The following is a 24,301-nucleotide window of genomic DNA, read 5'->3' as shown; positions in this document are numbered from 1 at the left end:
AATGCAGTTCAGTATTAAGAAAATAACCAGGTTGAGTGCCATGTTTTGTGATTACTGTGTTACTACTTATTACGCAGCTTAGTTTTTATTAAGGTAAAATAAATATTCAAATTAGTCACATACTATAATCCTGCAGGTCTGAAGAAGCAAATAAAGCTTTTTCTGCAGCTGTGCAGATGCACGATGTGTTAGTGAAGGCTTGGGCAATGTGGGGTGACTACTTGGAGAATATCTTTGTGAAAGAACGTCAGCTGCACCTAGGAGTATCTGCCATTACTTGCTACCTGCATGCATGTCGCCATCAGAATGAGAGCAAATCAAGAAAATACTTAGCAAAGGTAAGACCTAGAAAATGTATTTTTTAAGAAATGGTTATGGTACAGCTGCATAATAAGAGCCAAGTTGTTCCTTGGGACATCAGCATAGAGGAGGACAGCACAGATGAATAACACACGTTTGGTTTGGTTTACACATTATGCTACAACTTTAACTGCTCAATAAGCCTCAGAAAGTAAGTAATACTGCCTGGCAATATTTCAGTCTAATGCAGTATGCATCAGTGATTGTATAGGTCCCAGACCTCCCAGCATAAAGGAGCTATTCTTGGCCCCTCTTCCAGTCAGAGCCACGAGAGTCCAGATGAAGGGCACTTCCTGTTGTATAAGATCTTAAAATCAACCTCCCCAATCTGCATAGTTCTTGCTACTACTGCTGTTGAGGCACAGGGCAACTACATCAATAATCTTGGACTCCAGCTCTCCAAAATCCATCCTATACTGCAGGAGTGTTGTAGGGACTAAACTTAGCTCCTCCAGCTGCATTTCCAGTCCACTATGCAAAGAGAAATCTGCATCGGAGATGTCTTGCCCTTGAAAATCATCTTGAATTTACATTTGTCCATATTATATTGTTCAGTGACAATTATAAGGGTTTGGGGTTTTTTTACAACAGTTATTGAATTAAAACTAGTCAATAAGAGAGAATATTTCTGTATGAGCTCTCCTCCTTTTTATTTATTTGTGTATGTATGTATTGGCGTTTATAACATGGCAGCCAGCTCTCACTGTGCATGTATGTCTTCACCGTTAAGTGTTCACTTTTTAACAACCCTCATGGAAAAATCTGAAACTGATGACATTCTTTGCTGGGAAATATTCTCCCTTTGTATGCAAAAGTGCAGAAAATATCCCGTATGAATAATGATGACACATCCGGTGCTTTAGAGGATGTTACTGTTCTCCCAATCCAGTTCTACAATATAAGACAAAGATTTTTAGCAAGAACTTTGAGTTCTGCTTTTTAATTTAGCTGGATATTTAACAAATGAAAACAGTATTAACAATACTGAAGATTTTCTCTCTTGAATTTCAACTTCTACACCAACACCTCTTTCTTTTACTTAATTGTAGGGGAACGGCCCTTCTGATTCCACCAGAGGTGCTAACAATATCACTGCTTCCATAATCGAAACTGTGGTTGAACTTTATTTGTATTATCTAAAAGATTTAAAAACACAATTAACACATCCTTTTCTGCAATTTCTTGGGCTTTGTTTTTTATTTTAAGTTCATCAGACAAATATATTTACTATCTTTGTGCTCTGCTGTTAACTGGCAGTGTTATGTTGCCAAATCACTAAATTTTACTTCAGATATCTTTTCTCATGAAATAACTGGCACTTTGGGGTGAGTGTTTTTTTTTTTTTTTTTTTTAATTCAAATACAAACAACAATGTAGCATTAAGGTTACATAGTTAAAATCAGAAAAATGCAGAAAATATAAACATTCAGATTCCAGCATCAAAGTTAGCTTAGCTGTATAGCTCATTGTCTACATTATGAATGGACATGGATAGTCAGAAAAAAACCCAGAAAATGTGTGCAATACAGCCAAAGTAAAATTGCTGTTGTAGTCTTAACTTTTGCATTACCTGCTTTGCAATTTTAACTGCACAAGCTTAGTATTACATTTACTTATATATTTTGCATTTAATTTCCTTTTAAGAAAAAGGTGAATTTGCCCATCCCTAATAATATTAACCCTTAAGTTCCAAATTAGGCTTTGAGACTTTCACCATAAGTAGATGAATGAAATAAGATACCATCTCTGCTGAGACTCTTTGACCGGAGACCATTTTCTATGGGCTTATGTTGTTAAAGCTGTATTTTTGCAATGGTAAAAGCTGATTGTTTTCCAAGAGCGCTGAAAAATGTACGCAGTGTGATAAAAGGCAGCAAAATAGGGATGTTGCTTTCTTTTTTCACCCCCCTCCCCCCCACCCGACTTCACCTGTACTTTATGTTAAGGTCGTTCATTTCCTTTATTCAGAGTGTCTCTTGTTGTTTCATTGAGTTGCTTCTAGTTTCTCTCAAGTAAATTCTCTCAGCACAATTCCAGCACAAGCCTACTGGTGAAACCAAGCTGAGGTAATATCTAGTGATGTCAAAGGGTTCTTCACAGGAGCTGTACTCCTCATAAAGGACCGAGGAGCAAGCTTTTCCTTGTTCTCAAAGCTACAGGGTACATTAGTGCACCTTGTTACGTGAGCTTTGGGCTCTCCTCCAAAATTAAACGAAGGAGAGGCATGTCACTGATCATCTAGAATTAGTTATACAAACTGAATGGTTCCAAGTTTAAAGTATTATCATATGACAGTGAAACAAATATAAAGCAAAATTCACATGTGAAGACTTGCTGATGGCTGAGAGGCTTGTTTCTAAATGCTGGAAATGTGAACAACCTCAAACTGCCAAAGATTGGTTGGTTGACACCTACACGGTTTTTTTCCTTCTGAAAAAGCCCCAAATCAAATAAAATCAAATGAAAACTGAGCATTTTGATTCAATTTAAATCTCTTACTCACAAAGATTTAGCTGAAGGTTAGACTCTCTAACAGTGATATAAAAAGTGAAATAAATTAAAAGATTAAAATAACTGTATATTATTTATCACAAATAATGTAAAAATATATTAAATATTTTACTTTTCCATATAAACAGAGTGTGTAGTTGTTTCAGAAGACAAATGGGAGAGGAGTTGATTTCATGCAGTTGTGGAGGGGAGGTAGTTTGCAAGATGATCTCTTGAGGATGCAGTTGCCACTATGGATAGTTTAACAGATCCATAAGTAAATATGCTTCTATTCAATTAATGCTCTTAGCATGTATTTGCATAAATAAAATCCACTAATTGATGATTTGGCAGAATGTGCCTCCATCTCCTATCTTTATTCTACAGTTGAAGGATTTTTCTGAGGATGTATCATTTTGAAGTTCTTTCTTTCGAAGTTCTTTGTTCTCTAATATAAAATACAATAGATGTTTTTCTTTAATGATTGTATGGATTCCACAGACTGTGCAGATTCACTTTTGTAAATAAAAGTTTGATAATTTTTTTCATTTACTGTAGTTTGTCTTGTGTAATATGGTTGGCTATGCAGGGCTTTCTTCTGCTGCAACATTTTTTGGTTAATATTTAGAAACCTAAACATTTATGGGTGAGCTTATGCTCAAATAAATTGGTTAGTCTCTAAGGTGCCACAAGTACTCCTTTTCTTTATGGGTGAAATATGTAACTTACTAGTGACCAGATTCCATACGTCACCTTCTGAAAATACTTAATGTCAGAAAGATACAAGTTCAGATATCCTCTTGAAGCTGCTTCTTTTTTTTTTTTTTTTTTTTGCTTTTAGGTTCTCTGGCTTCTGAGTTTTGATGATGATAAGAACACACTAGCAGATGCAGTAGACAAGTACTGTATTGGTGTCCCACCTATCCAGTGGCTTGCTTGGATTCCACAGTTGTTAACATGTTTGGTTGGCTCAGAGGGCAAGCTTCTTCTGAACCTCATTAGTCAGGTAGGGTGGATGTTCGGTACAGATGATCGTTTCTACTTCTTTGTTATTCATATTGTGTTTTTGTAAGATTAGGTACTGTAAGTATTTTTAAAGCAAAATGAAGGAAGTGTTAAGATTTCAAAATTTTACTGAGTGTACAATTATGAACATGTTTCTCCATTTTTTCCATGTAAACAGGATGTGTTAATTTCAAAGTGAATTTTTGATGAAACAAGATTAAATAAACTACTATTGTATACCAGGTCTGCAACAAAACATTACAACTTTCCCTCTGGTGTTGTACTTCATATTGCATTGTTGTGAACATAATTGCCCATGTTTGAAGATGCACGGTTAAATTATGCATATAATGCAGGATTAGGAATTGGAGAATTGTTCTGGTTTTGCCTTAAAGTAATTTTAAAAAAAACCCCGATATTGTTTTGCTGGGTTTTGTGTTTTGTTTTTTGGGTTTTTTTGTGGGGGAGTAGAAGGGGCTTGAGATGTCAGTTAAAAATTTAAAAATACCTAGCCCTGCGAGAATAATAAGCAAAGCCTATGTGGAATTTTATTCAGAGATGGCATTGCCAAATAATTAGAGAAATGACAATGAGATTTGAGGGGTTTAAACTAATAATCTAAACTCATGGGTTCAGCCCTTTCAGTGATTTGCTATATAATCTTGGACAAAGCACTTAAATCCCCGGGCCTCAGTTTACCAATCTGTAAAATGGGTGCCAAGGGATCTTTTTTTCCTTGTAGTCTGTCCAGCAATCTTCACAAGAGGGTTGCATCCATTCTTGTGGCCCTGGATGGAGAACTGAGCCATCATAGTGCTACCTCAGCCTTAATTCCCGCCATAGGAAATTGGCGAAAGCTGTTACTGACACTAGGATCCTGTTTAGACTAGGAAAAAAAGTGGTTGGGGGGAGGATGGGTTTTTTTTGTTTGTTTGTTTTGTTTTTGGTAAATGTGTTAACATGTTTTAGATTTTGATGGTTTAGTGTTTGAAAATGAGTTAGCACTTAGTATAGAGCAGTTTAAAATATGTTAGCTGTTCATGGTCAAGCATAGGCTCTTACCCACCTAGGCCCTGTCTCAATGGTCAAAAAGGGTGATGTGTGTTAACTTGATTGAGCTAGCACAATTGTATCTTAACATGATTGAAAACCCCTTTTAAGGTGCAGGCTAATGTATGAAGTCATGATAGCTGGCTGTGTTGTAGCCTAGGCTGCTCCAGGCTACAATGTCCCCTCAGTCCCCTGGATGCTGACAAAAGGGAAAAATCATCCCTTTTCTCATGACTTCCCTTTCCATTTTTACAGTGCTCCCACTTTCTGTATGTTTGCCGTTGCCCCTACCTTTTTTAGGGTCCTAAGAGAGAATTACTGTGTTTTAAAAAGAAATATAAGATAACAGAATTACAATAAAATGGAGATTTTGAAAAGAGAGAGACTCCCCTGCAGCCTTGAGGAAGCAGAACATTTTGGGGCATGCTTCCTGATTTCATTGTATCTTGGTGTTGTGTCTTTCAAAACAAGAGTTCAGCTGTCTACTGAGGATTGATGCATGTACTTCTTGCATTAGAATAAAAACTGTTTCACCAACTTGTTGAGGCTCAGTATTTATAAAGCTCTTTTTAGTAAAATTTTCAAAAGTGCTAGGTGATTTAAGGCCTCAAGTCCCATTGAGAGTCATTGGGCTTAGGTCCATAAGTCCCTTAAATGCTTTCGAAAAAATTTCCTTTTTTGATAATAGGATGAAAGCAGGGTGTTATAAAAGTTTTATGTATTATTAATTTGGGGCCTTAAGGCTGCAGAAGAAATTAAAAAATGAACTTTATTGGAAATGAGATTTTTACCAGATAAACTTCTCATAAAATCATTTATTCCTGGTTTGACTCCATGGAAAGTATATACATCATGTCAGTAATCTCTGTTCAGTTACATTTGGACACTCTAAGATTATTTGTACATATCTTGCTCATTTAAATGTAAGGACAGTATATTTTTAAGAAAAAATATGGCTAGAAAAACTTTTTTGCCATATCTTATGCTTGCCTACATCATATGGCCAAGTTAAGTACATTGTTCCACTCATTTAATGGACACTGAGATTTATAGATTTAAAGGCAAAAGTTGTATGTTAATGTGTACTCAGCTTTTTTCTGTAGGAGCCATAAAACCTTTGTTTGGTGAAAGTGGTATCCCTTTACATTAAGTGACTATTTTTCACATTCAGTGCAGCAATTATGTGGAGTAAGGTTACTCTCTAATGGGCCTAGCTATCACGTGACATTGGGTTCATTGGGAATTGTGGCCTAATTTAAAGACTAACTGGTGTTATGTCTGTTTTTCTTCTATTATGTGCATGAGTAAGATCTTTGAGCTGGTCAGGTACTCTTGCATTGTGCTGTTTCCAGATTTATTAGGCAATACAATAGTGGGAATCCTAATTAGATATCCCTTACTACAGTGTGCAGAGATGCACCATGTCATTTCTATGACTCTACCCTCTTTTTCTTTGGATTTTTTTGTTGCTGAAATGAACTTTAATGATAGATTCTAAATAAATCAGTGAATTCTTGAAATGCACTTGTTTAGTATATACTCGAGCTCTTGTGTATTCTTTATAGATTCCCTTTGTAAACCAACAAAATAGTGACGATAATTTCCTATGTGTTTATATTCAAATAGGTGGGAAGAGTCTATCCCCAGGCTGTCTACTTTCCTATCAGGACCCTCTATTTGACACTGAAGATAGAACAACGAGAGCGCTACAAAAGTGGTGAGTTGTTAGTCTTAAAATTCACTGTGCTCAATTGGCAGTTGCAACTTCGTCTCTCCAATGGGGATTCCCTGACTTCCTGGTAAATCAAGTTCACTAGGAAGGATAGCTACTTATCAAGGCTTAGAGCTTAAGGGAATAATTAATGGTAAACTTGTTTGGGTTTAGCATATCTGTCTGCAAATATCTATGAATACTTCACAATTTTGTTGAATATATTCATTATATTAAGTTCTATATACTTATGTGCCCGCATTACTGTAATATCGGAGAGCTGCACAATCATTCATGGGTTTTTATGCTCATAAAGCCCTTGTGAGTTACAGAAGTGCTGTTATCCTGAGTTTGCAGATGGGGAACTGAGGCATAGAGATTGAGTCATCTAAAATCATGCAGGATGTCTGTCAGAATAATAGCGGAACCCAGTCTCCAGAGTCCCAGTCCACAATATTAGCCAGGAAGCTGTCCTTCCTTTTGGTTAGTTTTGATTGGATGCATAGGTCACATGGCATTCTATTCACTGTTGGATGAACGTAGCTCTTTAGAATCAGCTTTCAGTGCACATGTCAGTGTTTAAGATAAACTTCTTGCCATATATGTTCTCTAAATTTTTACCTTGAATTAAACTTCCTCTGTAAATGCTCTCTAAAATTCACTGTCACGCTGTATTTTCAAGGACACTAACCACACGAGTGCAAACAAAATAGAAGCAATTCTGGGTTTTGATCTATTGGGGTGGGGGGCGAATGAAGGATATGTCCAGCTATTTTCAGGAACAAATCCCTGTGAAGCATCAAGCAATTCCACAGCACCTACTTATTCTTTTGGCCCATGTAGTCTCTCAAGAATAGCTCCCAAGAAAACTATTTGAACAACATAAATATTTCCTTTTGTTCTAGTTGTTTTGTTTTGTTGTTTTTGGTTACAAGTGCATTGTTTAGGTAATCGCCTGTTTCACTTGTGAATCAGTGTATTTTCTGCATACATTCTAAAGGGCACTATTTAAGTAACCTCCTATTTCCTAGGTGTATTGCTCTACAGAGGGAAAAATGTTCACATACAATAATACTAAAATTACATTGTATTTCTTGATATTAGTTGTATATTGCCTTTTTGTTGGTTTTCATTACATTAATTTCCAGAAATGGATGTTCTGCATGCAAAATTCTGCCTTAATAATGATATCACTGCATGTATAATAGATAGCTGATCATTTTTCTCTAGACTCTACCTCATACTTTGTAACTCCTAAACATTGCTCTTAAGTCATATGGTATCATTTGAAACAGCCTCTCATCATTTAGTAAGTTGCAAGCTCATACCCTGAAATTGACCTGTTAATTATATCATTCATAAGACCATTCAGTGGTCTTTGTATAATAAATTAGTTTTAGTAAGAGATGTTCCTTAGGATAAATTTCATACCTGTTGATACTAGATCACCTGTTGTCCCAGTTATGTTATGAGGTTTCATGAAAGCAGAAAGAAATTGAATATCTTAACTTTTGCCTTTTACTTTAAGAGGAAATGTATTGCGCAAACCAATGCAAAAAGATTAAAGGTACAAGTCTTCACTCATTTTAAAAAAAAGTATGTTTTGCTCTTACCTTTATGAAACAATGAAATTATATTTTAAACAATTTTGATTTAATCTTTTATTTTCCACTGAATTATAGAAAACTAACTTCAGTTTCCTTTGGAAGCAGATTCAGACAGTATATTTTTTTGAATATCATGCTATCATCTCTTTCATAGTTCTCTGAAAGTTAACTATGCTGTTTGGGTTTTGTCCCAGATTCTGGACAGCAGCAGCCAAGTTCAGTAGGAAATCAATCTCATTCTGCATCAGATCCTGGGCCAATAAGAGCCACTGCACCTATGTGGCGCTGCAGCCGAATTATGCATATGCAGCGAGAACTGCATCCGACACTTTTGTCCTCACTGGAAGGAATTGTAGATCAAATGGTCTGGTTCAGAGAGAATTGGCATGAAGAGGTATTTGGGCTTAATATAACTATTCAGAATTACTTTACATGCATAAAATCCAAATCAAATTTAGATGTATAATATGTATAAAATAGACTGTTTATTTTTCATATCTGACAGTATTTTCTATAGATTTTGTTTAGTAAACTGTTGCACAATAAACTGGTCTGTTTAAAAAATAACCCTAACAATTCTGCCTTCAGATGTAGCAACTTTTAATTTTTCTATAGTCTTAAAAGTGATGTAGATGCTGTGGAAAAAATCTCTCCGAAATAATTAGTGTGATAAATATTTCTTCTAATCATAGAATTCCAGCTGAATCTTGTATTGCAAGGGACACTTTAAATTCTTGCATTATGTTTCTTTGTGTTTCTCTTTAGATGTGGTGGTTTGTGAAGTAGAATTGGGAGCTACTGCACAAAGTCTAAATTAAATTTGATCTGTGTGTTTTGGAAAGTAAATACAGCACATTTAATACTCTGGAATCTTGCTTGACCAGATTATCCACTTTAGCGTTTGCCTCCCAAAATAATTGTTTCTTACCCCTACTCAGAAGAGATTTAATACCATAGGCTTTAATAAGGTCTCATATTACTAACACTTTGTTATTTTATGAAAACCTCCTCATGTTTATTAATGTACTCCAGAATACTGAGAATTTAAATTAGAGCTGTCAAATGAACAAAGTACATTTTGTGATGCACTTTATTTGTTACATCTGTGTAATTTGCTAATTTTCAGTGGTAAGACTCAATGCTTCAACTCTCAGTAGTAGGCCCTTATTGAATATCTGATGATTCTTTTGCTAAATAGCATCTCAGGCGCTACTACAAATAAAGTTCTTCTGTATTTTGACTTAAGGGCCAGCTATTGCTTCCAGTGACTGCAATGGAAGCAGAAAGAGGCCTTACATAAATAAGATTCATAATCTAGATTTAAGTAAAGGATAATTTTACTATTAGAAAATGTATTCTGGTTTTGCTGTATTCTAGTACCGCATTGGATGGTAGTAGTAGTGTATATTTGTTGTCAAATCAAAAGACCTAACAATATACTTGTTTTTTCTTTTATTCTTTTATTAGGTTCTTAGACAGCTGCAGCAAGGCCTGGCAAAGTGCTATTCAGTTGCCTTTGAGAAAAGTGGAGCTGTTTCAGATGCCAAAATCACTCCCCATACACTAAATTTTGTCAAGAAGTTGGTCAGTACCTTTGGAGTGGGACTGGAGAATGTGTCAAATGTCTCCACTATGTTTTCCAGTGCAGCTTCAGAGTCGTTGGCTAGAAGAGCACAGGCTACAGCTCAAGACCCTGTATTTCAGAAATTAAAAGGGCAGTTTACAACAGGTGAGATCTTACAACATATGTTCAAGTGGCAAAGAGTCCTATGGCACCGTATAGACTAACAGATGTATTGGAGCATAAGCTTCCGTGGGTGAATAACAATCTGCAATTAAAATATTGTTTGTCCAATGTTCAGATCCGAAAATGGTCTTTACTCTTCCTTTCTGAGGAGGAAAAATGACTATAGAACAAACCAAATTTTTATCATTTGAAAAATTTACAATGGTCTAGTGCCTGTCCATTCCTATACTCTTTGGAGTAGTAAAAAATGCATGCAAGAAAATTAGACCACAACACCGGAGAAAGAACGTTTGTAGTATAGTATGTAGTTTTTCCATTCTTGCCATATCTGTAGTCAAATTACTCCTGTTTACAAAAATAAGTACATTACAGCACTTCAACAAAGGATTAGCACATTTTGACTGCTTGCATGGTGAATGACAAATCTATCTGGCAGATTAAAACTATTAATAGCTCGATAGTCCTTATTTATACTAAAAGCACACAATGTAAGTCACTTAAAATGTAATCACAATTTTCATCACAAAAGTCCAACAAACAGTATTATGTACAGTTTTCCAAAATTATCAACATCTGATAGGTAATATTGATTTTGGATAGCTAGATTATAAAATTCTCTACACATTCACATAATTGTGTTAGATAAATCCATAACAATAGGCAGGTCTAATAAAAGGATTCTTTTGGGAAGTAGCTTATTAGGTATTTCATACTTTTATTTGCCAGCAGAATTATAATATTTTATGTGTCTCTGGTGTTGAATTGAAAGTGAGTCACTTACCTAAGAAAAGCCTACAAAGCAGTTTTAATGTAACAAACACTCAGAAGTATCAAGGCCACTCAGACATTGTCTATATATGAGATACAGAAGCTTAACATTTTATGGGAGGGGATTTCATGGTTTCCTTGGTCATGGAAATTTGCTTCTGTTGCAGCAATACTTCCTTGGCTTATCCTGAAAAAAGACTAAAAATCAGAGAAAATGGAATAGTAGACTATAAACTCTTTCAAACAGAAAAATATGAAACCTCTGAATTGGAAAGGCATATTTTAATGTAGAGCTACGTTTTCAACTGTTTTTCTAAAGCCTATTTTGATAAATTCATTTTAAAATTTTAGACGTTAGTGTTCATAAGTAATTATGGAACTTAACTGTATTCAGTATTCAAGGTCAGGACTATTACTGAGTACTTTATTGAGTTAGAGTTATAGTGTTTTTTCAAGCATCTTACCGACTATGATGTGAAAATAAGTGATCTGTTGAGATTCTTGTGAAAGTAGCTCCCAGTCACAGATATGACCTACATATCTTGTGCACATTATGTATTGCATGATGTACTCTTTGTAACACAGCAGTTGCATGACAGTAGATAATAGAAGTCCTGAACCATATGATTAAATTTAATGGATAAAGGCTACAAGGGAGGGAAAGAGTAGTTGAAGCATTTCACATATCCCCAATTGTCTGAAAATTACAGAGAATCAAAATACAGTTTAATGTAGATAAGGATTTCTTATTTTTGAAAACCTTTTATTATTTACATATTGCAATATCAGGACACATTTAGTCACTGAAGATAATTGTTTTTATAGTGTTTTTTATGTTATCTTAGTCCTTATTAATTTCTCTTGATGCTTTGTTTCCTTCCAGATACAACTTCTGGGAGATCTTAATTTTTGTAGGCTTTAGAGGACAATAATTATGAAGTTAGACTTGGAATTCTAAGAGGAACATAGAAGGGAGTAGTTACTTTTTAAAAACAAAACAAAAACCCCCGCAACCTCCTAGGAAAAGTATTGTAAGACTTAAGATTAATTATTTTGTAGTGTCCAACTTTGGTATGAAAATAGCTTATACTGATAACATTTTCATTTTATTCTGTATGGTATTTTCTTTGCACAATTTCAAAATTTATAAGTGGCATATTTAAAGTTTCTAGCTTTGTTATCCTGTCAGACTTTTACAAAAATTATATGCATCAGTGTTTAAACAAACCTAAAGGGGGAAGTTTTTTCTGGAGCTATTTAATAAAATAACATTTTAAAGTAATCAAGATACAAAGTGTTTCCCTTAAATTTCAGTTTAAGAATAAGGAATTTGTCTGATTATTTTTTTTTTGCAGACTTCAAAATTTATTTTTCAATTATGATTAAGAGTGAGTGGTTACAGGATTAAAATAGTTATTTTAGTTAGTGTTAGATTAGATTAGGCTTTAATCTATTAAATTTGGGGTTTAATTCAAAATTGAAGTGTGAAAAAATAGATGAAATTAAATTGGTGAATATGCTTGCTTTGTGGAGTCTTCTATAATTTAATTTATTATGCAGAAAATGAAATTAGGTTTGTGATTAATTTGCAGTAGAAGTAGAAACTACATTATCAAATTAATAGAAACTTAATTACTGGATTTAGCAAATGTATTAACAATTTTGGACAACTATTAGTAGTAGATCATGCCTACATTTCCTTATGTGCTTTGGGCCTGTTCATTCTGAGTCAATGGGGTCTGCATTCTGTTACACTTAGAAGTGACCATGTTTGTATTTATAGTTTTCAACATCTTTTGTATTTACTTGATGTGTGGATATTTACATCTGGTTTCCAAGTCTTCTATGACATGTGTATATTAGTTAAGAATCTATCTAAAGGTAAACTGTGTTCCCTGCAGTTATTCTTAGGTTACTGTTGACAGATAGATATATTTTCAAAAGACATATGCAAATAATGTATTGTGGTTCCATAACCTCTTCTTCCAACAGTTGAGATCTTTCTTTCTTCCTACAAATACAAAAAGGAGATCAGATACCTCCAGGAGGCTCCAGGGATTGGCCATACCCTTTCCATCCTCATTCTAAAATCTCTATCTACAGCCAAGCAAATGGAGTTCAGCTTGTTTTCTCTCTTATCTGTTACCATCCCAGCTTTTAAAGCCAAGTTTAAGTTCCAATAGTTTCCCGCTCTATAATTTTGCCAGAATTTTTGATGGGATGGTTCTATAAACAGGACCATTTGCCAAGTTCTGTGCCTTCTCTCTCCCAACATAGTACAGTCGGCTAAATAGAGCCAAGGCAAGGAGCTAGCCCGTCTTTGAAGAAATCTCTCCACTGTCATAGAAAGAAAGAATTGTTGCAATTATTCCTGGCGTAGGCGGATGGATGTTGAGCCTGGAACAATCCTATTAAATACGAGCTGATGGTGAATGACATCTCTCACCTTCTGGTTAATAGGAGTAGTAGAACTAGTTCCCCCAGAAAAAAGCTGCTTCTTCTAGTATATATCCCGGTGGGTGCTCCACTATAGGATGTGCGTGTACCTGAACACATGCAGTTGGAAATTTGACTCAGCAGTGTGTGTGGGTCTGTGCCTGGACGCTCTACTACCTTGTGTTCCAAAGCAAGAGTATAAAGGAAGGAGAAGATCTGCTGTTGCTCCAGTTTCTTCTCAGTGCTTGCTGCTCAAGACAGAGTGACTGTATCCGCTGCTTCCTAGAAGACTTTGCCATTAGTTGGTGTATTTTCTTTTCTCAGTATTTAGTTTCCTTTTCCTTCCACAAGTTTGTGTGTTAGGGGGATTCCTACCCAGGACTGATTCCTTGGCCTTCCTCTTCTGCCAAACTTCTGGGGTATGCTGAAGGTCCCAGGATTCAAATCGTGCTAGACCTGCAACATATTTTTCTCCTGGAGTGATGGGCATTCTAGCTGTTTCCAGTGTCTCAGAGACTCTCATTCCATCCAAGTGCAAAATTTGTATGGGGTTTAAGAGGAAGTCCTTACTCCTTTGATTTGGCATCTAGATTTGATGCCCAGCTTGGAAGAGTAGTGTTGAAGTTGCTTTAATATTTCTCAATCTCTCTCACCTGGTGGGTCATTGTGGTTTGCCAGAGGAGGGGATGCATATAGGTAATTCTCAAAAGAGAAAGTTAGTTATTGTAGTAATTGGTTTGTTGAGATAATTGTCTGTATAAGTCCGTACACTGCACCCACCGTCCCCACTTCTTCACATTAGTTGGTTAAGGATTTTTGAATTACTGGAAAGAACAAAAGTGGGTTCAGGATTACACCCTGATTTATATCTTCGGATTCTGTTATGAGTAATGATAAGATTTTGTCACAGAGATCACAGACTGTGTCTTTCAGAGACCTATGTGACATTTTCCCTTCAGCTTTAGCCACGTGCCCTGAGTGGCGGGGCCGGCGCCTTGGAGCCCCAGCCACTGCGGGGTCCCCGAGGTGTCAGGTACTGTGGGTGGCAGGGGCCCCGAAGAGCCGAGTTGCCGGCCCCAGAGTCTTCAGCTGCCACGGGCGGTGGGGGCCCCGGATGTTTGAGCTGTGGGCGGTGGAGGCCCCAGATGTCTGAGCTGTGGGCAGTGTGGGCCCTGGACTCTCAGCTGTTGCAGGTGTTAGACACATCCTCGTCCCCCATCCACCTCCCAGCGGGGCTCGGGTTTTAGTCATCCCCCCCATCAGTTCCACCCCCATTATTTTTAGTAAAAGTCAGACAGGTGGTCACGGGCTTCTGTGAATTTTAGTTTATTGCCCATGACCTGTGTGTGACTTTTACTAAAAATAATTGTGACAAAATCTTAACCTTAGTTATGAGAAAAGAGGTTGTATGGATAAGTCCTTCTTATGGCTGCATGCCGTGGGATTCTGACGTATGTGTAATTGTGGTAACCTGTTATTTTTATCATAGTAATTATAAAAACAATGTTTGCTCTGATAAGTAAATGTGTTGGTGTTATCTATGGGTAATTCCACATTTGTCAGTATTTTCCCAATATTTTCTACACTTTACATTTGACTGTGATTTCTTCATTGCCTTGGTAAATCTTGAACTAATTCAAGGAGCAAGACTTAGCTTTTAGTAGTGGTTGAAATAGATAAATAAAACATTATCTGTCTAAATTAAGCTGTCTGCAAAGCAAAGTACAAAAGTCTTTCACCAGAGTGAAGCGAGTGATATTTCTTCTCCCCTTCTTACGGCTGAAGTTACTTATTTTCTTCTCAGATGGGCTCTGTGTGGAGCCCATGTGACATGAATGAAAAAGATTAATTAATTGAGCTCACTCTCTGTCATTCCTATCTGCCATTGAGAAACAAAGCAAAAAATATCTAAAATAGGCATTTTCACCAAACTGGAGTAATTCCTATAGTGAAATGAATGACTTGGTGTAAAAATAAATTAACATGGTAGCATATTTCTACCACGTTGGATATTTGCATGTCATTAGAATACTGTAGTTGTAATTTGGGGACATTTTGCTGCACTTCATGGAGTTACAGAAAGAAATAATGCAGTCCTATTGTCACTTTTTTGTAAAGTGATTTACTCATATTGCTCACTAGAGGGTAGACTTGGAATTATAATCAGATATCTTTATTATAATATTTGTAGTTATCAGAGTTGTGCTGCGCATAGTGTATAAAAGCAGAACAGGGACTGTCAGTTAACTACAGTAATAGTTCTTAGACTCTAACAAAATTATTCTTCATGTCTCTAACCTGGAAACTGCACGTGTCCTTTATGAGTTTTTCTTATGTTTTGAAAGAAATTGAAATTAATATGTAAGTCTAATATAGGACAGTCTCACACTAAATATTTTGGCGTGAGAATCAGCATTGTTGTGGCTACCAATGGTGCTCTGAACATTTTTTTAGAGCAGCTGCTGCTATGAAACCAGCAGAGTGTAAAACACCATTATATGTTGATACAAAGAAAATAAATTTCTTTTAAATTAATTTGATTTTTTTAAATCAGAATAGAAAAAGATAAAGAAATCCTGTCATGATTTAAAAAAACTCTCTAAAAGTTAGCAGCATCATAAGGAATTCATTAAATTGATATCGTCCGTGTGTGTGTGTGTGTGAGAGAGAGAGAGAGAGAGAGAGAGAAGTATGCTATGTATATAATGTGTGAGTATATAGTGGTTACCCTTTAAAAACCTAAGAGATTTATGGCAACTGTCAGGTTTTTAGGAGGTGATTATTTGTGCATGCATGTATGCATTTCCTTCTCTCTGTCTCTCTCTCGCTCTCTCTCTCACACACACTGAATTGTGGCTAATAGTGTATAGGGCCAGTTTTTTTTATTTTGCATTCAAAAAGTACACCCACAAAAACATGGTGTATTGAGGTTCTGTAAAATTTGTTTGTAGAGGGAGTTACCAGATTTGTGGACAAAATGCATCTTTTTGTGACCCCTGTTTTTGTGGTTGTGGTTGAAAATTTGGCCCCAGTGTGTTTGTAATTATTTCATTGTTAGTGCACTGTAAATGGATGTTCATGGCAGATGTTTGTCTAATATGATCCAATTTCTCTTTCCTCTCAGGTTTTACACTCACAATTATTTTAACTTATTTCTCTCAAATGCTTAATAGTTATATTGGAGACCTAGAAAATATTTTACATATGTAACAGACTGCACAGTAGTTTGTGTTCTAAATGTACTGTGTCATCTCTGAGATTAACAGATAATTTTCCCTAGCATTCTAGTTGTATTAAGCCATATTGGAGATTTCACATGCAGAAATTGTTCTACTATAAGGGTATGTCTTCACTACCCGCCGATTGGCGGGCAGCGATCGAGCCAGCGGGGATCGATTATCATGTCTAGTCTAGACGCGATAAATCGACCCCCGAGCACTCTCCTGTACTCCAGCGCTGGGAGAGGCATAGGCAGAGTCGAAGGGGGAGCGGCAGCAGTCGACTAACCGTGGTGAAGACACCACAGGAAGTCGATCTAAGTACGTCGACTTCAGCTACATTATTCACATAGCTGAAGTTGCGTAACTTAGATCGATCCCCCCAGTGTAAACCAGGGCTAACTGTGAATCTTGTACAGGCTGTGAGGAAATGTGTAGTGCGTTTCTAACACAGTAAAGCTAAAGAAGACCTTGCTTGTTTTGACAAATTGATCAATGGTAAATATTATGCAATTTTCAGAGTTTAATATGCAGTAACTGGGATTTACACTATTGTCAGTTTCTATCTTGTAAATTCTGTTCTGTTTGGGCTCTTATCCCATGTTCTCCACTGTGGTACCTAAGCACCTACCAATAGTTTGCAGTAGCCATTTTGGTCCTAGGATATGAGAGAGACAAGATAGCAGATAAGGTAATATCTTGTATTGAACCAACTTCTGTTGGTACAAAGCACAAGCTTTCAAGGCACACAGAACTCTTCTTCAGTTCTGGGGAAAGAAAAAGACTGAGGTAAATACAAGCTGGGACAGATTGTTAAGCATAAGACAGAGGTGTTAACAGACCTCTCTTCCTTTAATAGTCCCTATGTGCTAACTACTTAGGCTAAACAATCGCCACTTTGCATTTAGCGGTGATGCTCGGAGTACTTTTCCCAGACCTGAAGAAGATCTCTGTGTGGCTCGAAATTTTGTGTCTCTCACCAACAGAAGTTTGTCCAATAAAAGATACTACCTCACCCATGTTGTCTGTCTCCTATCCTGGGATTGACATGGCTACAATTACACAGGCCAGATAACGAGTGATCACTTTGTGAAAGTTGTTCGCACATGGGTGATAGGGTGTTTTTGTCTTTTATCATTTTTGTGTGTGAGTTCATTAAAGAGTTTAGTATTTGTCTGGTTTCACCCACATAGTTGTTGTTGGGGCAGTGGATGAAGTACATTCACCACATGTTGTGATAAGCACATGTAGGACCCATGGATCTTGAAAGCTGTGTTGTGTGTGATATGTCTGCAGGTTCTGCATCTCTTGTTCTGGCAGGGTCTAGTGCCCCTTTGACTTGATGTATCCTGGTCTGTGGGGAGCTTGCTTCTGATGATGCGGTTGTGGGGTTGTTTGAAGGTTGGTGTTAACACACTACATTTGCCTGCTACTCTTAAATGCATATTTTCAAATCCCTTATGCATAACGGCTGACCCTCAATTGCCCACTTCATTTTTAGTGACCGCTTATAACGTGTTACCTCTTACGCTTAACAATCTGTTCTGACTTGTATTTAGCTCAGACAAGGTTGATGAGGCAATATCTTTTATTGGACCAGCTTCTTTTTGGTGAGAGAAACTTGAGCTTTTTTGTGTTTAGCTTGGACATTCTGATTCCCTTCCCCAGAACTGAAGAAGAGCTCTGTGTAGCACAAAAGCTTGTACCTTCCACCAACAGAAGTTGGTCCAATAAAAAATGTTACCTCCCCTACCTTATGTCTCACTTACCAGTAATGCATGTGGCGCATGGTTCTGTCTTTCTTCCTCTCTGCAGGGGGAAAATTCTGTGTGGATTTAAACTATTTTTATTTTCACTTTAATTTTTTAAAGATATTTTTATTTAAGCTGTGCTGTGTGTTCTTATTAGTGAGAGCAAAGTCGAGATGAGTGCGTTGCACTCAGAACAGGAAGTGCTAGGATTTATGGTGGTTCTTAGATCTTGCAGGATTTTGTTCTACAGTCTCAGACCAACTCTCGATAAAGCATTATCTCCTGCACAACCACACTTTATCCCTGTAGTACATGGTTCCAGTTGTTGACCCCAGTTCTCATCCTGGAGCTGTGGGCAACTGTTCAGATGTCCCGGCACAGATTATTAAGTATCCTGAAGATATGGATGGAGATCTTGAATTTGATATGATATTCAGTGGAGTACTACTATAGCAAGCAGAGGACAAGTTTGATATTCTAGCGGTAACCTGAGTTGTTAAGAAGAGCTGCTTTGTTTTGTACTAACTGGAGTTTCCTGAGCATTGATTGTGCCCAAGTAGACTGTATTGTGGTAATCCAATCAGGATGTAACAAAGGCATGTACTATTGAGGCCACGTCCCACTTAGGATGGAACACTTATCTAGCCAGCCATAGGTAGCAGAATGCATTGTTTGCATATGTGAGAGTATAACATCAGTGAGAATCCAAAACCATTCCCAAATTGCAGAGTCATTTGACTAATTGTGGGATATGTATCTTCAACTAGAGGAGACAGCATGTAGCTGCAAATTCTCTTTAAACTGGAACAATCTCTCTGCTGTTTGGATTCAGCTTCAACCAGCTATTCATGCTTGGTCTGATCTTGGACAAACAGTAGGCTAGCTTGGAGACGCTGGAGTTGTGAAGGATGAACAGAGCTGTTTGTTTGCATGTTGTTGGCATTTCTATTCAGGATGTCTTATCCATTCTCCTAGTTGTTTCATACAAATATTGAACACTGAAAAGAGTAAAAAGAAATGTATTTTTCTGTTCTGAGCCGTAAGAAATAAAAATAATTGTTTTGAATAGCAGACAGCAATTTTACTACTTTGTTTTGGAATTACTTCTGACTTTCGAGATTACTCCCCAGTTGGTGCTCTTTCATCTCATTTTTTAAAAAAGGTATCTATACCCAGATACAGAATAAAATAGAGCTAAGATCTCTTTTGTACTATCTAATACCACTTAATTTCATTTTAAGTCAAAAGGAAGCTCACATTAGTAGATTGGAAAATAAGCTTCAGCCATTCTTCCTCTGCTGTATGATTTGATCTAATCCAGCCTACTCCATACCACACGCATTCCATGATATCTGAATTGGTGAACTACATAAAACCAAATAAAGATGGTTAATCATGTATAGTTACAGTATTCAGAGGTTTCACAGTGTTATTTCTAATGTCCCCATGACCATGAAGCAGTAAGGTATTAGGAGAATCTATATAGGCAAAAGAGCTGGGAAAACAAATGGATTTGTCTAGAGCTTTGTGCAGGAGAAGGAAGCAACAGAGAGCCTGGTGGATTAAGTCATCTAGTGTACAGTTTATTACAAATTGGTTGTAATTATCAGATTCCAAAATGAAACTTCATACAGAGATGAAATACCCAACAGAACCTGTGCAACTAAATGTAGCAAACCTGTATGCACCATGGAATTATTTTTGTTTGTACTGCTGTAGCACTTAGATTCCTAGCCCAGTAGTGCTATGTACTCTACTCATATGTAACAAAGATGGTCTGATCCCTTTCACGAGTAGTTTCATCTCCCATTCTGTGTCCTCAAAATTAATCTGAACATATTAGCTTTTTTCTTTTTGTGTTTGGTATTCATCATTTGCTTTTAGTAACCACTCACATGTTTTATACACTGACTTTCTTGGTAATGTTTTTTGTGTTCAAAATGCTAATTGTAGTAGTTACTTTTCCAGTGTATGTAATAACCATTTTTAGCATTTTTCTCCATATTACCACTGTAGATCTATTTTAATGCATAATGGTGTGCTGTACATGGTGCACCTAAAAATGTTTTGCTTGAGGGCACAAAGATGAAAGAACAACTTTTAAAATGCCAACTTCAAATATCTGATAGTTAAATATACCATACGGCATTCAGAATGATACATTTTTTAAAAAAATTTCTTTTAGACTTTGACTTCAGCGTACCAGGCTCCATGAAACTTCACAATCTTATTTCTAAACTGAAGAAGTGGATCAAAATCCTAGAGGCGAAAACTAAGCAGCTTCCAAAGTTTTTCCTCATAGAGGAGAAGTGTCGTTTTCTAAGTAATTTCTCAGCTCAAACTGCAGAAGTGGAGATTCCTGGAGAGTTCCTTATGCCAAAGCCAACACATTATTACATCAAAATTGCAAGGTAAACTACCACTGGGTAAAAGGTAGATGTAACTGAAAAAGTAAAGGTTTAAAAAAACAAATCCCCTTCCCCCACTTCTTGTGATGCAGTATCAATCCCAGTTACAGAAATGCACTTTATTTGTGTCTCTGTATTGAAATGACTTAATGGAATATCTAATGGCATGTTACATTCTTATGTCTTAACATAATACAGTTCTAATTTTAGATTCATATGGTAGTTTTACAGGGTCTTACTGGGAAATTAGGGAGGAGGAGAATATTTTTAAGCTCATTGTAATCTCCTTTACATTAGTGTAAATCCAGAGTATTTCTGCTAACTACTAGAGTCAGTAGAGGTATTCTGGTTTTTCATCAGTGTTGTGGTTATCAGAATCTGGTCAAGAGAATAGCTTGAATTAAAAGCTTCATTCTTAAATGTAGAAAAGACAAAGACGAAAACTTTCTTCATAACCATGTTCTTTTTTTTCTTTAAACAGAATACAAATCTTTGCTGAGCTCTTAGTAGAAGTGTAGCTTATAATACAATAATATAATCTCATTTTAAAGAAGTCACAGTTGAGCGTTGGTTTTGCAGAAGCTCAGGAGCTAACAAGGTGTTTCTTTGTACCTCTAAATACGACATTTCTATTTTATTTTATTTTTTTTAAAAAGTCTTGCTTTGATCTCAGAGGACAGAAATAAAGCTTTAGGCTTTGAAAGCTCAGGTGCTTTTATCTGTTCCTTTTCTTGATAGATTTATGCCCAGAGTGGAGATAGTACAGAAGCACAACACTGCAGCCAGAAGACTCTATATCCGCGGCCATAATGGAAAGATTTACCCATATCTAGTAATGAATGATGCTTGCCTGACAGAGTCTCGCAGAGAAGAGCGAGTATTACAGCTCCTTCGCCTTTTGAACCCCTGCTTAGAGAAAAGAAAAGAAACCACTAAGCGGCATTTATTTTTCACAGGTACAGTAAGAGCAGGTTTTAGATAATCCTTTGTGTCTAAGAAAATCATGTTCCTTAAAGTGATGTAAGAAGATCTAATTATTTAAACTAAAATTTGAAATATGTGTGACATCAAATTAAATTGATGTAAATCCTGCCTCTATCCTGGTGATCACAGAGGCTTCCCAGGCACTGTGACTCCACTGTCCGAGGGGAAAGGGGAATGTGCGGTATTTCGGGACATTTTTAGAAGAGGTTACAAATACTGTGTGGAGCAAAGTCATCTGTGAATGATTGGCCATACCTCTGCACTATGTCCCAAAGGATCCATTGCTGCGGCAATATGCAGATCCACCTGATGACATTTACCGGACAGTTTTATTTTAAATTAGTGATGTGTGAATACCAGACTACCCCCACCCACTTCTAGATAATCCAAAAGCAATGGGAAGGTGTTAAGCATCTGGAAGACAACCGCTCATGTAAAACTTTGAATTTGGCATCATTTCCATATTCTACCTATGAGGCCATTACTCATTAATTCTTAGGCTTAAAATAAAAGGCTTCATCGGCACTGCATAACATTTACTGCTAAACAATTACTAAACTAATGTGAGTTCAGTAATTCAGATATCTTTAATATAGACCTCTTTGTGTGCATATATTTATGCATAATTTTGGTCTTGAAAGAGCTAACTTGGAGGCTGTCTCCATGCTCACACTACAGCCTGGCAATGTTTGGGAACAACAGTGAACAAAACAGTAGCTGTCTTGCCTCTGTTTCCTCAGTTAGACCTCTCCCTCACACTGTAATTTTTTATATTAATTGCAAAAATCTTCATTCATGCAGTATCTTTATGCATGCAATATTAAAGTTCAGAGACAAAGTGGGTGTGGTAATATCTTTTATTGGACAACTACAACAACACTGCATATAGTAAGGTTGAAAGTTAAGTATGTAAAAGACAGGAACTGACAGTTAAGATGGAAGGTACTGTCAATTCTTCCCCTGTGTACGTGCATTTTGATTATTTTGTGTCTTGCTAATAAATAATACGGTCGTCATGGTGAAGTTGTGAAACACTCCTTACTGAGAGTATTTGATTCTTCACAGTACACTTGGTCTGCCTGTGACTTGAACACTAATACAAATATAATGTCTTTGTTCAATTAAATTGTTGGCAAGTTCCAGCTGCCAGCCAACTAATACATTATATAGTAATATAAATACCCATCATCTTGGAAGATTGTGAAGCACTTAGAAGTTCTGTATACAACACCACTGTAATGCAATCAGAGGTGGAGGGCAGAAACCAACTGTCTCACAATTGAGGGTAAGGGAAATTTGTAGTCAAGGACAGTGGGGCAGACTTGCTGTTTTAGCGTGGGTCCTCGAGTTTTTTGAGCCAGATTTTTGTGTCAGTCTCTCTTTGCACCCACAGTTGCTGTTATGTACTTGATACAGATGCAATCATGAACTTAGATGACTGACTGACATAAATTACAACTGCTAATAATTACAAGTGCAAAAAAGACCTAGCTTCAAAAATGTGACCCTTAATGTCCACACAGAGAAGAATCCCCCTGAAAATTCCCAGCCAAAGGAATTCTTATCAAAACGGCATAATATGTGTGTGTGTGTCTATAGATAGATAGATAGATAGCTCGATCATTGTATAGACATATGTAGGAAATATGCATTCTCCAAACCATTGATATAACCTATCACAGAACAGGCAAAATAACTTGTGCAGTGTCTTAACTTCTTAGGGGGTTATTTAGTTCATATATGTGGGAAGACAACTGTATGTCATGCTCAGTACTAATGACAAATAAAAAGACAGGATAAACCCCCTTGAAAGATTACTTAATGGATACAGAAGCTGACTCTTAAATGTAGCATATATAATAACATAAATGCTATGGTGGATATGCAAAGAACCTAATTTTAAACTACAATCTCTTTTTTAAAAAAATAAATAAAAAATCAAAATCAGTACATCCTCTTGTTGTGTTATTACACATTTTTGTCAGCGCCTACAAGTGAAGAAGGCTAAGTTTCTCCTCCGAGGGTTAAATGGAAGCAAAACAGAAGACCCAGCTCATTAATGACAATTCTGCATGTAACACAAATTATATTGGGTGTTTTTTTTCAAGTTACTGAAGAAACCACATTGAACTGTTGAAATAAGGATTTGGGGGTGAGGGGGGAAAACTCGTTGTTACAAGTAAGCTGAGATCAATTATTTCAACACTTTCATTGCTTGCAATGAAACAATCTACCTGGTGACCAAAAGATCAAGATTGCCAAACAAACTAAATTAATATCATCCATGTAAAACTAGCTACAAAAGAGCTCTAGTCTGATTCTTTCTTAAAAGAAGTGCAGAATGCAAATAGCAGACATAGTGTTGCGTGTGTTTAGAAAAAACTAGTTAGGCTCAGTTCTGCAAATCATCCAACTGGACTGTAGGCAAAATTTCAAAAGTATCTACGTCTCTAGGCTCCTAAATCACTTAGGTGCTTTTGAAAATGTTAACTATTTATACTTAGTTGAAGAGAGACACAATCTTATCATGTGAAGGTCTGTTCTTCACAGATTTTTGCAATGTTCTTTCTCTCCAGTTGTGGGTTCACCTCAATGTTCTATTAATTTTTTTTGTTGTTCTTTAGAGTTTTTTTTTATATATGTATTGGAGTGAGACCAGAATGATTTAATCAGATACTGAAAACGTGTGTTCGCAGTAGGTAGATTAGTATCTGAAACAAAAATTCTCCTCTTTCCTACAAATAAGAGACCCAGGATGAACTGTGA

General features: G+C 36.5%; 1 protein-coding gene across 19 annotated transcripts in view; it reads left to right on the top strand.

Moving 5' to 3' along the window:
- The window catches only part of TRRAP (transformation/transcription domain associated protein), a 154,730-nt gene that overhangs the window by 114,030 nt on the left and 16,399 nt on the right, over positions 1-24,301 (top strand). For all 19 annotated transcript variants that reach the window (XM_073362108.1, XM_073362105.1, XM_073362109.1 and 16 more), the window contains 7 exons: positions 137-338; positions 3,692-3,856; positions 6,532-6,622; positions 8,418-8,617; positions 9,691-9,952; positions 20,329-20,554; positions 21,290-21,507. In XM_073362108.1, the coding sequence (XP_073218209.1) occupies positions 137-338; positions 3,692-3,856; positions 6,532-6,622; positions 8,418-8,617; positions 9,691-9,952; positions 20,329-20,554; positions 21,290-21,507 (1,364 nt within the window). The remainder of the gene's footprint in view (positions 1-136; positions 339-3,691; positions 3,857-6,531; positions 6,623-8,417; positions 8,618-9,690; positions 9,953-20,328; positions 20,555-21,289; positions 21,508-24,301) is intronic.

Source organism: Lepidochelys kempii, chromosome 10 (genome assembly GCF_965140265.1).
Source record: "Lepidochelys kempii isolate rLepKem1 chromosome 10, rLepKem1.hap2, whole genome shotgun sequence".
Classification (NCBI taxonomy): Eukaryota; Metazoa; Chordata; order Testudines; family Cheloniidae; genus Lepidochelys; species Lepidochelys kempii.
Note: the sequence above shows the minus strand (reverse complement) of the source record. Positions and strands in the feature narration are given on the sequence as shown.